Source organism: Plectropomus leopardus, chromosome 13, assembly GCF_008729295.1.
Source record: "Plectropomus leopardus isolate mb chromosome 13, YSFRI_Pleo_2.0, whole genome shotgun sequence".
NCBI lineage: Eukaryota > Metazoa > Chordata > Actinopteri > Perciformes > Serranidae > Plectropomus > Plectropomus leopardus.
The window spans coordinates 24,222,970-24,239,655 of record NC_056475.1 but is presented as its reverse complement, the minus strand read 5'-3'; the positions used below and the strand labels follow the sequence as shown (position 1 = coordinate 24,239,655).

General features: G+C 41.2%; 1 protein-coding gene across 1 annotated transcript; it reads left to right on the top strand.

The window, feature by feature from the left end:
• The first annotated feature begins 6,037 nt into the window (after nt 1–6,037).
• On the top strand, nt 6,038–16,377 carry si:ch211-284e13.4 (insulin receptor substrate 1-B). The gene is made up of 3 exons (XM_042499874.1): nt 6,038–6,626; nt 9,395–12,523; nt 16,195–16,377. The coding sequence occupies exons 1-3, from the start codon at nt 6,278–6,280 to the stop codon at nt 16,200–16,202; spliced, it is 3,486 nt and encodes a 1,161-aa protein (XP_042355808.1). The 5' UTR covers nt 6,038–6,277; the 3' UTR covers nt 16,203–16,377.
• Nucleotides 16,378–16,686: the final 309 nt, after the last annotated feature.

The window sequence follows — 16,686 nt, the reverse complement described above, 5'->3', positions numbered from 1 at the left end:
CAAACATCAGAATTGTATAATTAATATTAGATTTATATATTTAAAAAATACTGTATTTCTCACTTCTGGGTCAACAGACATTTTATACCATTACAGTGATAGTGACTGAGTTGATTTGACTGATGCAGCTGTTTCATTCTCACTTATCAGTCCCATTAATTGTATCTCAAAAACAAAATGTGCTCTAAATTTTAGTTTGGAAGACTTGTTCCAATGGTATTTATAAAGATACAGACCATACATGATTTTGGGGCCAAAATACCTGCAAAAACTGAAAAAAAAAAAAAAAATCTAAAGGTATAGTTCAGATTTTTTCGAAGAGGGGACACATCACAATATGCTGACTCCTCCACAGTAGTAGTGTTGGACTCCAGCCTGCTTCTCCAAACTGGGCGTGTACCGACTGACATCTACCGTTTTTATACTGTTTATAGATACATACCCTGTACAACCCTACTTTAAAAAATCTGAACTATCCCTTTAATGAGACATCATTTTGAGAAAAATGCCATGGGACCCACATGATATTGTTGTTTAAAAGATTGACTTATTATGTGCATCTATAGTCAATTTCTTTCCCTAATGATGTCATGATATTACATACAGTTTGTGTTGTTTTTTAATGATGTGTGTATTGCTTTAAACATTATGCTGACATTTTGTACCAGGTCATAGAAGACATAAGCAACATGTAAACAAGACCCAAACTAACGCTCGCTGACGTTTCACCATAGCTTCACCTACAGTCCATGTAGCCCATTACTGAAACATGCTGGAATGTACTGTACCGCTGTGTGTTTAATAGGACAGCATTAGGAGGACCTGATTTCTGTGACATACAGTATATCTGCCCTGCACTGATATGCACAATGTCGGAGTCAACTGAGTAAAATTATCATAATGTGCTTCAGCAGATTGAGCCTTTTCATGTGTATCGCAGTCTACTAGAGAAAGCCATTATTTTCTTTTCGGGCTCTCCAGGACCCCAAACAGCGGCTGTATGTGAAGGTCCTTCGATAACAAATGTTCATCAAATCGCTCCCATGCTCGACCCCAGAGAATTTTACAGCACATATGGAGGGAGAATGCATATAAAAAGTTGAAGATGGAAACCTCTGAGTCATTTCTCTATGCATATACTGTAAATTTGTACATAGTTAGTTTGTCTTTGTGTCCTGCAGGGTTAGGGACTTTTTAGTGCAGTTTTTTTCTGCTTGGGTTCCCTAAACTCCTGACACAAAATGAGATATTAACAAAACATGGGGGTTTAATCACAGTGCATTCAAAAAGCAAGGGACTGCATTGTTCGCTCACTCTCTGTTGGCTTGCTAATTGTCTGCTGCAGCACTGATACTGAAGCAACAATAGGTCAGAAATGTCAGGATGCAGTTTTTCTACAGCAGTTTCAGAATGTCTTTCCTTGGGAGCTCACTTGCTGACCGCTTCTAAGATACTGTCACAATAGCTCACCATATAGACAAAATAATGGAGATTTGATGACTTGATTATCTGGCTGCTTGTGGTGTAGTCTTGCACTGGCTCTTCAAGTGTGATTAAACCCCCGACAAAGAGGAAATGCAGGATTCTGAATTAAGATGAATAACAGAAAAGAGCTGTCTGAATTTTTCTTTGATGAGTATCTAAAGAACAAAACGATTTATTCTGTTGCATAGGTAGAGCCTACTTTTGCTAGATTTTTAATCAATTTGCCAAATAGATTGAATTCATCAAAAGTGAATGGACTATTTTGAAAGTGTTCTCAATGTGTTTCTGTAAATAAATTGTGGTTTTAGTGAAGATCGTGCTGTTGCATGTTAATCTCATTGCTATTTTATGCGTGAAGTTTACTGGATTACTCAACGGACCAACTGGGCACAGGCCCAGGGGTCCAAAGTGTTAGGTGCCCCATCTGGTCTTTACGTGTAAAACCTCACTTAATTTCACAAATGCCAACAAGTAAAATGACCACAATAAGACAAAAAATACCTCAGAGACAAAACATAACTACAAAAAGTGTTAAACCAACCTCAAAGAGACTCAAAACAACCAAAAAGGATACTGAATTACCTCAAACTGACTTCAAAGAAACAAGAGGCAAAAAAGAGGCACAGCAATCACAAAGGAACACAAAATGATCAAAAAAGACACACACAAAAAAATACTACAGAGAACCAAAATAACTACAAAAAGGGAAATAACCACAAAAAATGAACTCAAACACAAAATTATGAAAAAGTAGCAGAACAACCACAGACATAAAACAACCTTAAAGGACTCAAAATGACAACAGTATCAAACAAAATAGCCAAAAAGAGAGAAAAAAATACCCCAAAGAGACAGTAGAACTACAAAGAGGCACAAAATTGCCTAAAAAAGAAACAAGATCACCAAAATGGGAAAAAAAATATCACAAAGAGACACAAAACCACAAAAAAGAGCAAAACATTTACAAAAAGACATAAAACCACAAATAATGTTGTTGTTAAAAAGTGTCAAGCGCCCAGAACTCTATGTCTTGCTCCTATGTAAGAGATGTGGTGGGGCCTTTTGCCTGTGTGTGCCCAGGGACCTGTTGTCTCATGATCCGCCCATATGTGTTGAGGCTATTTTCCCCAATGGTGCCCTGAAAGTGCATTAAGTTAGGATTCAAAAGAAGTACACAAATAAATCATAAGTTCAATAGAGTCCCTTAAATCACACTTTAAATTGCAGATACTCCATTTATATCTTGATATGTTCCAAGTTAGTGGATTTTATCTGTCAAAAGTGATCCATACCTTTAAATTATAACAAGCTTTGAGTTTCCAAACAGCCGTGTTGTGAATGGGCAAAGGATTTAGAAACAAGGGGTGACATTTAAAGTATCAGCAACATTAAAACGCCACTCAGTTATAAAGAGGAGACAGTAACTCAAAGCAAGTCTTACCTCGCCATTTCACCGTAAATCACCAAGCAAGTTCCAGTGATGCTAACAAGCTTTGGAGCACTGTTACTCTGTTTTATTCTGTAGTGGAACAATCCAATGAGAGCATGAGGCTGCCTTTACATAATGCAACTTCTGTGCAATACGCTGCACACTGTAAACAGACCCTCAAAGTGTTTTTTTCACAGTTTCATCCTGAATACTGCAAATGATGATAAATCCGATTCATGTTTACGGAGTGGATTTTCTGTTGTAGCAAAACCTCTATGAAGCTGAGGTTACGTCACACTGTGTATCCTCATTAGGCGGTTTACATAGATTTTTGATCAAAAATGTAATTTCACACAAGTTTGATAATTAAGAAATACAGAAACATCAGATTTTTCTTCTGTGACAGATTCTATTTGCATTCTGTGGTCATGAGATCTTAAAATCTTTCAATGCAACTCTAATTACAATACATGATTTTAAATTGTGCCTTTGTAAAATGATTAACTTGTTATTTTCCAAATCATACAGATCAAGTCTGCACTGCTAGAAGGAATATAGCCTATAAAAGTGATATCCTTGCCCCGATGACAATGTCTGCTCAAAAGCAATTCTTATATCTGCCACTTACAGGGGTTGCTATGAGGACAATTTGATCGGTTTGACAGGTTGCTATGCCAAACCTTTTTTGGCACTTTGGTGATGCAAGCACACCGCTGGGATTTAACCACAGATTGTATCATTGACAGTATGAGAACCTTTCCTTCTAAACTGCTATGTTTTGTAGCTTTTTGTTACTTAGGGTTAAATAAGGTTATATATTATATATTTCCTGCCACTGTAATATTAGATGTATCTCTCTACTGGGGTCCCCTTTGTCTCCTGCAATGATACTCATCTAATGGCCCAAATCTGGCCACAGATAGCATGATGGGTGGCCCTATCAAGCATTTTCTTATTTGCAATAAAAAGTAAAGTAATATAGAGTAGGAATTGTTTTTGTATTTTTAATATACATAAGTTACCAGAGTGCATAAAATAGCATTAAAAAGTGCCAGTGCAGGATATATGCATCCTTCAACAAAGGTCCTAGCTAAGCCCCTAATTTCCTGAAATGCTTAAAATGTCCTAAAATCCTTGAAATGTCTTAAAATCCTAGAAATGTCCTAAAATCCTAACATGTGTGGGGCTGCTGGGACTGGCCCCTGGCCTCTTGTCATTTTACAAAAGTGGCCTCCAGGCAAAGTTAGTTGAGTATCCCTGGTTTATTGTATAGGCTGTTTGTCTTCTGCAAAATATGCTGCATGACATTCAACGGCACAAAATCAAAAATCTCCCAGGCCTTCAGCTGCATAGGCCCTGACCTCTCCAATACTTCTGCAGCTGTTTTCCTCCTCAGTCAGTGGACTCAATAAATACTGAATTAAACCACATGCTGATGACCGAAATCTTTCCCCGCTGAACACCGTGTACCTCTGCACCCCATCAGTCCTGAAGCCCCCCCTGGCATTTGACTGGCACCGGCTTGGAGTTGCCAGTCTAGCAAAAACTGAGTGAAGCCAGCCGGAGAGAGCCAGGCGAGACCGGAAACAAGGCAGATTGGCTTTCACAATAAAAGCGTATTGGAGGGTGGTCACAACAAAACACATTAATGCTCAAGTGATTTATTGAATGAAACCTTGTAAATCTGTGGTCGATAAGAAGCCACAATTAGGACTATTAAATTAGGTTTTCACTGAGTGAGCAATTCATGCAAGTGAAGGGCTTAACTGTGCTGTTCTTAATGCTGCAGAGTGTGTGTGACATGTTTCAGAACTTAAGTGTGTCCTTTATAGAGAGTCAATTGTAGCAAACTTATTATTATGACTGGGTTATCTTTTTTTGAGCACTGTCCACTAGGAAAGTGACATAAATTATGCTTTTACTACAGTGTTGCTAACCTTTAGAGAAACTCAATTTAGACAGGGATGTAGTAATAATGATAAATAATCAAGAAAACAATAATATAGGATAATAAAGAGAAAAAAAATCTATGCTATGACAGGCATCCATGCACTGCGACCCAAACATCATTAGCAAAATTTAATCATAATTATAAATAAACTTAACAAATAGTCAAACAAAGTCACAGTTTGTGCACTTTTCCTTCCTAAAATGGCCATGATATCCACAGTTTTTGATTCAAAGTGCTCTTAAATGATCGATTTAATAGGTGATCGTGGGCCCGATTTGAGGTGAGACACAGAAACAACTTTCCACCGTTAGGGACAGTTTGTTATTTATGAGGGGGAAGGGGAGGTGCAAAACAGGGGTGGCATGTCAAATTTTAAATACCCCCTGGATCCCAAATCCCACTGGGGTGTTTTCTTTTAAAATCGCCCAAATCTAATCATCTATAAAAGCCAGAAAAACTGAATTTATCATTGAATTTTCAAATTCACAGTGGCTCTTCCAAATCTTGTTAAAGGAGAATTTTGCATAAGAAATCAGCTGTTTGTTTAGGCGATAAAGCTGACTCTAAGTGCTGTTTGCTCATTGCACTGTCTCCAATACTATCTGCAAGTGACACTAATATAAAAAATATATATATAATTACTTAAAGTGGAGGGAGGGTCATGCATTTTTCCCCAGCCTTGAGGCGCAAGGAAAAATATTTTAGGGTCAAGATTAAAAAAAAACAAACAAAAAAAAACTACATCACACCCCAGCCATTCCCCTCTGATAAATAGTGTCCAGTCCCTAGATGAGGTAGTTTAAAATTTCTCCTCTCATGTCCAACTTCAGGAGTCACTGGACAAACCTCACAAAACTGCTATACTTTGCCTGAGCCTGTGTGGTGTTTGTCTTGCTCGCCATGTTGACCCCTATCATTGATCAGTAACTGATGACAAACTACAGGAATAGAAGATAAGCAGACAGATGGCAGGCCCTTTAATTCAATAATGGTTTTATTTTGAAAACCATCACCGGAAGTTGTGTTTTTATCCCATCCAGCTTGATAGTGGTGGGGCTCTACAGACTGTGGGCAACCTCAGACAGGTGGAGGAGATGTCCTTAAGCAGCTGAACTGCACCGTGGTCGGAGCTGATCGGGCAGCGCTGGGCTGGGCTGCAGGACGAGCCGCGGCGGACGCTGCTGTGCTCGGTGCGCGGATCCTCCTGCAGCTGCTGGATTCACAGTATGAGACCAGATCCAAAACATGCTTTGGCTGATTTTCCCATCCTGAGCCGTCGCACACATGCTGGACGCTTAAATGTGGACGCGGGGAGGACGAGGGATGTAGTTGCAATGGATTAATGAGGAGTACGCATGGATTTTTCCCCCTGAGATTATTGTCTTGTAATATTTCGCCCCCCTGTCTTGGCCATGGAGAACCAAGCAGCCGAGCCGCAGAACTATGAAGATGTGCAGAAAAGCGGCTATCTCCGCAAGCATAAATCAATGCACCGGCGGTTCTTCGTGCTGAGGGCGGCCTCGGAGCATGGTCCTGCTCGACTTGAGTATTACGAGAACGAGAAGAAATTCCGCAGTAAATCACCTGTGCCCAAAAAAGTCCTGAACCTGGAGACTTGCTTCAACATCAACAAGCGGGCAGATTCCAAGAACAAGCACATGATAGTCCTTTATACCCGCAGCGAGAGCTTTGCCATCGCTGCAGACAGCGAGGAGGTCCAAAACGAGTGGTACCAGGCAATGCTGGACCTCCAGTGCAACTGTAAGATATGAAAAGTGTGATGTGATTTCTCCTGTCTGTTTCTGCATCAGGCCTATCCTGCCCTAGGCTGTTTGTTCTCCATACACTATTTGGCTCGGCCATTCCTGATTGTTCATTGCATATCACTGGCTCCGATTGTTTTTATATTTTTGCTGCAGCTCTAGCTTAGTGAATTCATTAGAATAAATGAGTCCAAGTTGCGCTATTTGGACGGTGTGTTTTTAAGCAAGAGGCAGGTGGATCCGAGTGAACACGCTATGGGCGGCATGTGCTGTGTTTGTGCTGCACAATCTCAATAAGCGTTAATACAGTGATAACCTGCATCGTTTTTCTGTCAGCAAAATATAATCTGATGCATTTAATATCATATTCGTGCAATGATATGTAGATGATCGCTTGTAGTGACTAAAAGCAGCCCGTTTTTATACGACGGTGTATTTTTGCATGGCGCAGTGGGCATATAGCAACCATCCAAGGGATGCATCATATAGTAGTAGCCTATCGTGGTGCACTCCGCTGGAGCCTGTGTTTTTGTTTTTCTGCACAGCTCTGACTGCCGCTCGCCTAACCTACATTTGTGTTACACGGTGCTGCTGGTAGGGAGGAGATGGCATCGTCAGTGCGCTCTCACTGGAAAATGTGTTTCTGTTGGTTATCCTCGTGTTTACGTTGTTATCCTTATGCTGGAGCCGAGCACCACCACCACCCACCCTCCCTGTTATCCTTTGCATTTGAGACTGATGGGCTTGCCCGGTTTTAATTTTGTCATGATGTGGAACCCTGAATAGAGAACAGACCCCCATTTTGTAGAGATTATGTCTCAGGGACAGCCAGAATACAGCATTGCTCCTTATTTAATTAGAATTTGACTATTTGCCTCTTTAAGCCTTTGAAACTGAGCAAAGTGGCTTGAATTCAAAAACATGGGAAGAAGGTGATGAGCAACTTAACAAGAAATGGCCCCAAAATTAGAAAGAAATTGGTAAAAATGTTTACAAAAAATCACCTGAAAATAATAATACAAAAAAGAGGAAGTAAATTACAGTACCTTTTTTTCTGTAACTAATTTTAATGATATCATTTAAAAAATAATACATGCAGTTTTTTGGACATTTCCCCTTTATTTGATATCTAAAATCTCACCATAGCTTTATTTTTATTTTACTTTTATTATAATTTAGGTTATTTCCCTGTCACCGTTTACATCTTTTGCAAATTGCAGGACATTTTTTGCAGAGTTACTCATTATTTTTCCCCCATGTTTACAAAATAAATCAAATCAATTTTTCTCAGTTTTCTAAGGTTTAAATGCTAGTGATAGCTGTCTGAACGCAGCACAGGAAAACTGATGTCATTCCAGGTTTTAAAGGGTTAATTTGCATATTGAGAAGGAGATTGAAATACATTAAAATATCTGGTTAATCAAGTGGTGATCATTATTTTTCTTGAGGATAGGAGAACACTAGTGATTAGTTGTTCAGTGAAGAAAACAGACTTGCTTGGCAAGACAAAAACAAGCAGGATTATACTGCTGCATGCATGGGGGCGTTGTAGTCGTAGTGGGGGGACAAGTGGGACTGATTACCTTTTTGTTTGCAAAAAAAAAAATTGTTAAAAATATGAATAACAACAAGAAAAAAGACAATAATACCATCCAAAATTACCCTAGTTTACATGTGTGAATAGGAGTCGGAAGAAGTATAAATCTATTTAATCCTACCCCTATATATAGTTAAATTGTTGTAAAAAAAATAACGATCATGTAACAATATTGTGCTGTATCCTCACTCTAATATGCAATGTTTTTGTGGGTCCATGACTTCATGACTTACTTTTTCCTCCATGGCAGTTTGTCACTCACTGGGTGGACAAGGGTGTTAAGTTTCACTTTAAATGTGCCTGATGTTCTGCTGTGCCATCTCTGCCCCACATGTGCTCCTAATCAACAGTCCAGCTCCAAAAATCTTTTTTGTGGCAGTGGATAATGTAGTTGTGGCAGCCTGCCACAAATAGATGAATGTATGGGAAACCCTGCTTTGCAATTTTTTATTTCTAAGTAAAAAGTGTCAACACTAAATTAAAATTGGCTGAATAAATTGGTTGAAAGACCAAACTTTGTATAAAAAAAAGTTATGGAAGCTCTCTGCGGCGCAAAATTCTTCAGTCCACCCCTGCGCTCGGATTTGTCTCTAAATGCAGTTAGAGCCGAATGAGTGATTACTTATGCTGCTGGTGCACAACATACACTGTCGTGCCCCCCCCCGCAAACAGAAATTGGGGATCCAAAATTGGAAAGAAAGAAAGGTAAGGGAAAGAAAGCAAACTTAAAAAAAAATCCAAAAACTATAAAAGAGAGACATGGATCAAAATAGGAGGAGCAGGGATCCCACTGAGACTGTGTGTGCAGTGGGCCCAGAATTTGCTGCTACGCCCCTGTCGGTAATTTGTCATGTGATGTGCAATGAACTGAGCTATGATGCACTATTGCTCAATGGAGCATGCTGCTTTTCAGTAGATGTTACCACAAAAGACTTAAATAATTAATTAATTAGCTGCAGCACTGTTGCTTGGCAGACACAGTAGAGATTCTTGCATGTTTAGTAATGATAGATATTATTTATTAATGTCATCTGCACTGGTTTGTCATTTTTTGGCTGTGATCAATATTTCAACAGGTCATCCGCTTTTTGAAAATGTAGGTGTATTAATAATATTTCTCTAGTGATTAAGTGCCTTAACTGTTCATCTATTCTTCATTGTTTTTCCAGGTAAGACTCCTGAGGACTATGGCAGTAGTGGAGAGTGTAGCTCTCCGTCTCCTATTCCAACCTTCAAGGAAGTATGGCAGGTCAAGGTTTGGCCTAAAGGTCTCGGACACGCCAGGAACCTAGTGGGCATCTACCGGCTGTGCCTAACTGACAAGACTGTCAACTTTGTCAAACTCAACTCTGACGTGGCAGCTGTGGTGTTGCAGCTGATGAATGTTCGCAGGTGTGGCCATTCAGAGAATTTTTTCTTCATCGAGGTGGGTCGCTCGGCGATTACCGGCCCCGGAGAGTTCTGGATGCAGGTGGATGACTCCGTGGTGGCTCAGAACATGCATGAGACCCTGCTGGAGGCCATGAAGGCCCTGAGTGAGGAGTTCCGTCAGCGCAGCAAATCTCAGTCTGTGGGTACATCATGTGGAGGCGGCACCGCTTCGAACCCAATCAGCGTCCCAAGCCGTCGGCATCATCCGAATCTGCCGCCGAGTCAGGTGGGGTTCTCCAGACGAGCCCGCACGGAGACGCCTGGAACAGGTGGCAGCAGCACAAGCACTTCACCCACGTCACGCCACGGGTTCCCAAGGGCACGGACCGCCAGCATCGGGGCTAGGTCGGAGGAGGGCGGGGCAAGTGCCAAAGGGACATGGGCCAGCTCCAGCCCGAGTCTTAACGGTTCCTGCTCGACTACGCCAACGCTGAGACCCAAGCCCACCAGGGCCCCAACTCCTGCTAAGATTACCCTCAGCCTTGCACGTTACACACCTAACCCTGCTCCTTCTCCTGCGCCGAGTTTATCCTCCAGCTCTGGTCATGGCTCTGAGTGCGGCCTAGTGGGGGCAGCAGTGGGAGGCATGACGATCTGCTCCTACCCTCGTGTTTCTCAGAGAGTTTCTGTTTCAGGTTCGCCGAGCGACTATGGCTCCTCAGACGAATACGGCTCCAGTCCTGGGGAGCACTCTCTGCTTGTACCTGGACATCACGTACACGGAGAAGGCTCCTCGAGCTATATAGTGATGGGACAGCGGGAGGGTCTCCTTGGTTCCCATCATCGCTCAAAAGGCCGACGTATTTTGCGGCGCTCCTCCAGTCGAGAATCTGAGGCAGAACGCAGGCTACTGAGTAAGAGGGCTTCTCTGCCTTTGGCAGCCCATGAACGCCTGACCCCACACAGAAAAGATGAAGATGACGAAGATGATGAAGAATATGCCATCATGTCGCAGAGTGCAAACAGAGACAGAGCTGATTTGCACCACGGCTCAGGGGGTCTGGCTGTTGGTGGTGGGCAGCTTGATGCAGGGAAAAATCGTAAGAGGGCTGACAAAAGCAGGCAGGAAGTGGAAGGTGGAGCAGCTGTGGATAGTGGCTATATGTCCATGTTGCCTGGAGTGACGTCTCCCCCAGTTTCACTCTCTCTCTCGATAGGTATGTCTGACACCAGTGCTAAACCTGGGGCAGATGATGAGTATATGGCCATGACCCCCAACAACAGCGTGTCTCCCCCTCAACACATGCGCCAGCCCAGCACAGAGGGCTACATGGTCATGTCTCCCAACAGCAGCAGCGCCACAGACCTACACGGACTGGGCATGTGGGATAGCAGGGCCAGCATGGAGAGCCGGGCTGCCAGTGACTACATGAACATCTCACCTGTGTGCAGCCGCTCCGCCTGCAGCACACCGCCTTCCCACCCCGAACAGCACCAACTGCAACCAAAAATGTTCAATTCCTACTTCTCTCTGCCGAGAGCCTATCAACATACGCTCTACACTCGCTTCGAGGAAGATTTGAACAAAGGGGAAGGAAAAAAGGACAGCAGTGGGCTTGATGGTGCTGGAAGGGGAGGGGGAGTGGGATACAGCAAGAGAAACAAAATTGCAGCGGGCTCTGCAGGAGGCTGTCAGCTTTCCATGTCTTCCTCTTCCTTCTCCTCCAGCTCAGCAAGCAGCGAGAGCCTGGAAGACAAGTCCGTATCGGCAGGGAGAGGGTTAAGTTTATTAAGAACTGGAGGAGAGTATAAGTTTGCGGGCACAAAAGATGGGCGTCATCATCAAAAACGTGGATCAAGTAGTAAGAGTCCGAAGCAACAAAGGAGGGGTCGTCCCCTCAGTGTGTCTTCGGACATTACGAAAGCGAACACGCTGCCCAGGGTGAAGGAGAATCTGCTGCCGTCAGTGTCTCAAAACGTCGGTGAGTATGTCAGTATTGTGTTCAAGGAGGACGATGGCGGAGGACGACGTTTGAGGTCTGAACGCGGACAACCTGTGATCCACGGAACCCTCCGGCCTGTGAATCAACCGCTTCTCTGCCATGATAATCCCGCTAACCTTCCCCGCAGCTTCTCCGCTCCGTTGTCCACCTCCGCAGAATACGTCAGCATGGATTTAGGGAAGTCCTCAATGCCCCTGACTCCTGTTAGATCCACGTTCAGCACCCCACAGGGCCCACCAGCTGTTGCCCCCAAAACCCGACATGAACACAGCACATCCTCCCCTTTGGCAGCAGAGGGCAACGCTGGGTACAGAACGAAAGTAAAGGTGGCGGCAATGCCAACAGACGCTTCTGCTCCCTTTATGGACAGCAAAGGTTCAGATCCCAGCATTTCAGCACGACCTGCCATCCACTCTGGTCAGCCGTTATCCATGGAGCAGGAGACAGGCTTGGGCTTTTCCCCGGTTAAGTCCTTCAAGTCTCCTGAGCGGAGCAGCAGATCGGTACGGGGAGACCTGCAGGGACGGCCGAGCCACCGTTCAGAGACATTTAACTCACCTCCGTCCCTACCGCGCCACACATCCTCTTCTACCTCCATCTTCCCGGAGGGCAGCCAGGCGGTGAGCCATCGGCATGGTTTGGATTGCTCGCTGTGGGAAAACAGGCAGGCAGCGAGTTTATCCGCCACACCTCCACCACAAGCCTCCACCTCATCTGCTGAACAAGGCCTTAACTATATCGACCTTGACCTGGCTGTTAAGGAGAGCCCTCAAGCCGGAGTGGAGCGCACCTCCGCCGCCTACAATATCGGAGGAAGTGCGATGGGCAGCAGCGCCGGCTCCACCCTCAACACTTACGCCAGTATTGATTTCTATAAATCAGAAGAACTGAGAGCACACCAGAACAGTAGAAAGGATGGTCAAGGTAAGTGCTACCTAGACTGCAAACACACCTCATCTTAATAATATATTTTTTTTAACCCTTTTAAACCTGGATACACATCAGTTTTTAATTGTGCTGCATTCAGATGCCTTAACCCTTTCAAACCAGAGCAAAATGGTTTGATTTATTTGAAATAAAAAACATGAGAAAAAAGGCAGAGACCAACTTGGTAGGAGTTTTCCCATGATATTAAGGAAAATCAGCACAAAATTAGTAAACACAAAAAGGGTGTGGTGGGGAAAAAAATATAGACTCAAAATAATTATAATTTTTAGCAAACTTTTTGGCCACCTGTTTTGGTAAGTTTCTTGTAAAAAGTGCTTAATTTAGAAGTTAATCGATCAACAAAAAATTTATCTGATAAAACTTTTTTTTTTTTTTAAATTACTGATTCTAACTTTCCATTAGCAAAATTTGCTGCTTTTCTTAGTCCTTTATGATGATAAACAGAATGTGTTTGAGTTATTGGCTGTTGTTCCAATTAAACAAGCTGTCTTTTTTAAAAAATATTTTAATATTTATTTAATTGATTTATTAATAATAATTAATTATTGAAAATATAGCTTGAAGTTGTTGTTCTTGTTCTATACTGTTCCCTGCGGAAAGCCATTGTTAAAATGTGCTTTGGCAATACTGTTTCACCTTTGTCATGCCAATAAAGCCTCCCTGAACTGGATTTAATTAAATTGAAAAAGAAAAAATGTGATGGGCATTTTATAAATAGAAACATCGAAAAAAGTTAAATGTTAGTTGCAGCCCTAACTGTTTATTTTTTATTTTATTTTTTAAATTTATTTTGAAAACAGATTTTGAAAATAGGTGAAAGGGGAAAAAAAGTCATAATTTGTGGCAATGTTTGTCTGGCTGGATGTGAGCGTTTTATGTGATATGCATAATCCACAGACAGCACTCCTCCCCTTTTATCCTTTCCTGATGTGTACCTTTGCTTCGAGCTGGAGGGCAGCACTGTGTTTCCAGGCCGTGGGATGTCTGTAGAGTCTCTTATTATCACAAGTGGGTGTTCAGAGAGCAAAGCCAATTGATTTGTCTGCTGGTAATGAGCCATTTCACATAAACGGAGGTAGAGGGGAGAGAACACGGGCCAGGTGTTTATGTTTATGTGTGGGGGTGTTATAGGCTGCAGGATTTCACATGGCTGCTCTCAGGTTTCCCTCACGCTGCACACTTGGCGATTATTTAATGGTTAAAGTACATTTTTAATGGATGAATGCTTAGCGATGCATTGCTTTTACATATGAGGAAATAAAAGCTGCAGGAGGCAGTGTGTTAGCATGTGCAGGTAAATATAAATACTAATCAGAGGACTAAATGGAACAAACAACTTGTGCAGCGTATTTATTCGGAGCAGCCACGGCATTTGCATGATTGATTTATCCAATGCTATCCAGTCTCTATGTGTGCATGTATAATCATAATAATTGCCTAATTATTTAGATTGCAAAGAGTTTATTTATGCATTTAACATGCATACCAAGGAAAAGAAGGCCCTGTTAATATTCTGTAAATGACTCTTTCATGTAATTTTTCACACTGCGATTAATGATTGGATGTGCCTCCCCTTCCATAAGCTGCAAACAGTGAGTTTTCATTAACAGCCGCCATATTCTAATAATGGAACTAAATATATGATGCCGGTATGTGCGGAGGGTGCTGGCTGTTCTGCTGCATATGAAAACCCCAAATAAACAGGCTTTGCTACACTGATATAATTTTGCAAATATCATATTACCCCACCTGTTTTAATTACATTTGAATTAGACATCTCAAATAAAAATGTTTATTAATATACCAGAATTAGATTAAGATGTGTGTTTGTGCCCCATGTTTTAATTTAATTACTTCATTGTCACATGTGCATTACGAGCAGAGTGTTTGTACTCTACTGACGCAGTTTATTTTCTGAGCAAGATGCGGAGTCTGTTTCAGTGATGTAACTTATATCCTCCGGGCTCTCGGATGTTTGGAAAAAGTTAATTATCTTTATTTGATCCACTTACAGTAATATGAGTGCTTATTAGTAACCAACACTGCAGCTAACACATGTTCTCTAACACTGATGAGTGCCATACACTACAAATATGAACCACTGTGCCTGCATTTTTTTTAGTCTTTAAAACAGTATGCAGTTGTAATACTAACATGACTTTTGTGTCCCTGTCAGAAATAAAAAATCAATTAAAAAAATATAGATTTTTGTTAAACTTACCTGACACGAAAATGGGAAAAAAATTAAATGATAGCTCAATTATTCTTCTTACTCTATAAAAATATATATTATATATAATAGGTAGTATATTTTATTTGTGTTTAGAGCTAGATTTTGGATATTTAGTATTAAATGTAATATTTATCTAATATTAATTTCAAGTACAAAAGACACATTAATGAAATTGTGAAAGTCTCTTTTGCTTGTGTTAAACAAAAACCTTATTTCAGGCATCTAACAAAAACCCATTCAAATTACCCATTGACTTCCAGATGAGGGAACATGGAGTGCAAAATGATGACCCATTTCTGGGTTTTAGGTCTCATTCCTCGTGCACATTTCAAACAACTCATATTTCCTTTGAATGTACAAATGACAAGAAAAACAACATATTATATTATGTGTTTTGTGTAATTAATGCTAAAGTTAAAATTAGATATCTAGCCCTTTTTTTAATGTGACAAAATGTAATTTCCACAACAGTCATTTCCATCACTGTGTTTATTGTGATGAAAAGTTACATGGTAACAGATATATTAATGCCAGTGTTACATGAGTGAAAATATTGTAAAATTGCATTTATCTAAATTCATATTTCTAAAGTTTTCAGACCAAAATGGGCCACAATTGAAGCATGACCCAGTAATGGATATCTGCACTGAAAAACACAGAATTCAATTACAGTGACACACAATGCAGAGTATTTCGCCCCTACAGCTGACCTTTTTTACACAGCAGTGTAAACACTAACACAGTGCTGAGGTTTGACTCTGAAAGTGGTTGGAGCGAGTGGTTGGACTGATGAAGCAACTCAAACCCACAGGTTGATTTATCAGCACTTATGGCTGAGCTTCTCTTAAAGTACAAACTACTATTTAATTATGTCATTTTATAGACACAGTCTTCTCTCCTGTAGACTTTGACAGAGAGAGAAAAAAAAAATCATTTGATTCCAAGCTGATAACCATAAGCCCAGATGTTTACTTGCTGCCTCTGACTTTTATTTTGCTGACATGATCAGAAACGAGAGGAATGTTTGTCGAGGTGGCTCATTAGATAGAAGAAACAGTTAGAAATCCCTGGAACTGATAAGTCTGGCGCAAAGACACATAATATTGACATCTGCAACAGTGTGCGTGAGACTCCAAAGAGAAAATCCCTTTTGAAAGATATCACGCGCCATGTGATATTTACCCAAGCAGCCAGCAGGAGCTCAAAAGCAATATGCTTCAGAGAATATATATATAATCTAGTCTAAATTGCCTTACCTTCTCCAGCACCTTCAGTGTGGAGACTTAAATTAGATTTGCTCTGAATTATTATGTGAACTGTAATAATAGATTAAACACAAATGAATGTAACCAGTTGAAAAAAAAAGTTTTGTGTGATTTCTAAATCCTTCTGCTTTTTGTTCTTTTTCTTCCAGATTGTTGATCTCCATCTTGGATGCGAGCGTGACGCCGGTGTGACAGCTCCACACTCAGTCTGTGAGAGGACAGCCTGTTGCCACAACAGAACTGTACACTGGAGTCTGAACACTGAAAACCCTGGAAAACCCATCCCCATCCCGTCGGCTGTTTTCTGTCAACCAAACGTGTGCCAAACACTCACACACACACACACACACAAAACACACACTTGCAGGGTAAAGAAAAAGGTTTTGCTTTTTCCTTGTTTTGAACAAAAAAAAGACATTTGATCATCATTTAACTGAAAGAAAATTTGATATATAATTGTGTGAGAGTTCTCAGGCGAACATTTTGACAAAAACAAAAAAGTCCATCTGTGCATCTTAATATAAAACACAATGTGACTGATGCATGAGCCAATTTATTAAACTGTCGGAAATCAAAGCTCAAAGTGGCAGCTGACTCAGTCTCAGCTGTTTATGGGTCCCAAACTTCAATCCTCAAGGTTT

Excerpts from the sequence above, each read along its gene's own strand:
- si:ch211-284e13.4 (XM_042499874.1), top strand. The coding sequence starts at position 6,278 with ATGGAGAACCAAGCAGCCGAGCCGCAGAACTATGAAGATGTGCAGAAA. Across the intron at positions 6,627-9,394 it reads GCTGGACCTCCAGTGCAACT|GTAAGACTCCTGAGGACTAT; the intron begins GTAAGATATGAA and ends TTGTTTTTCCAG.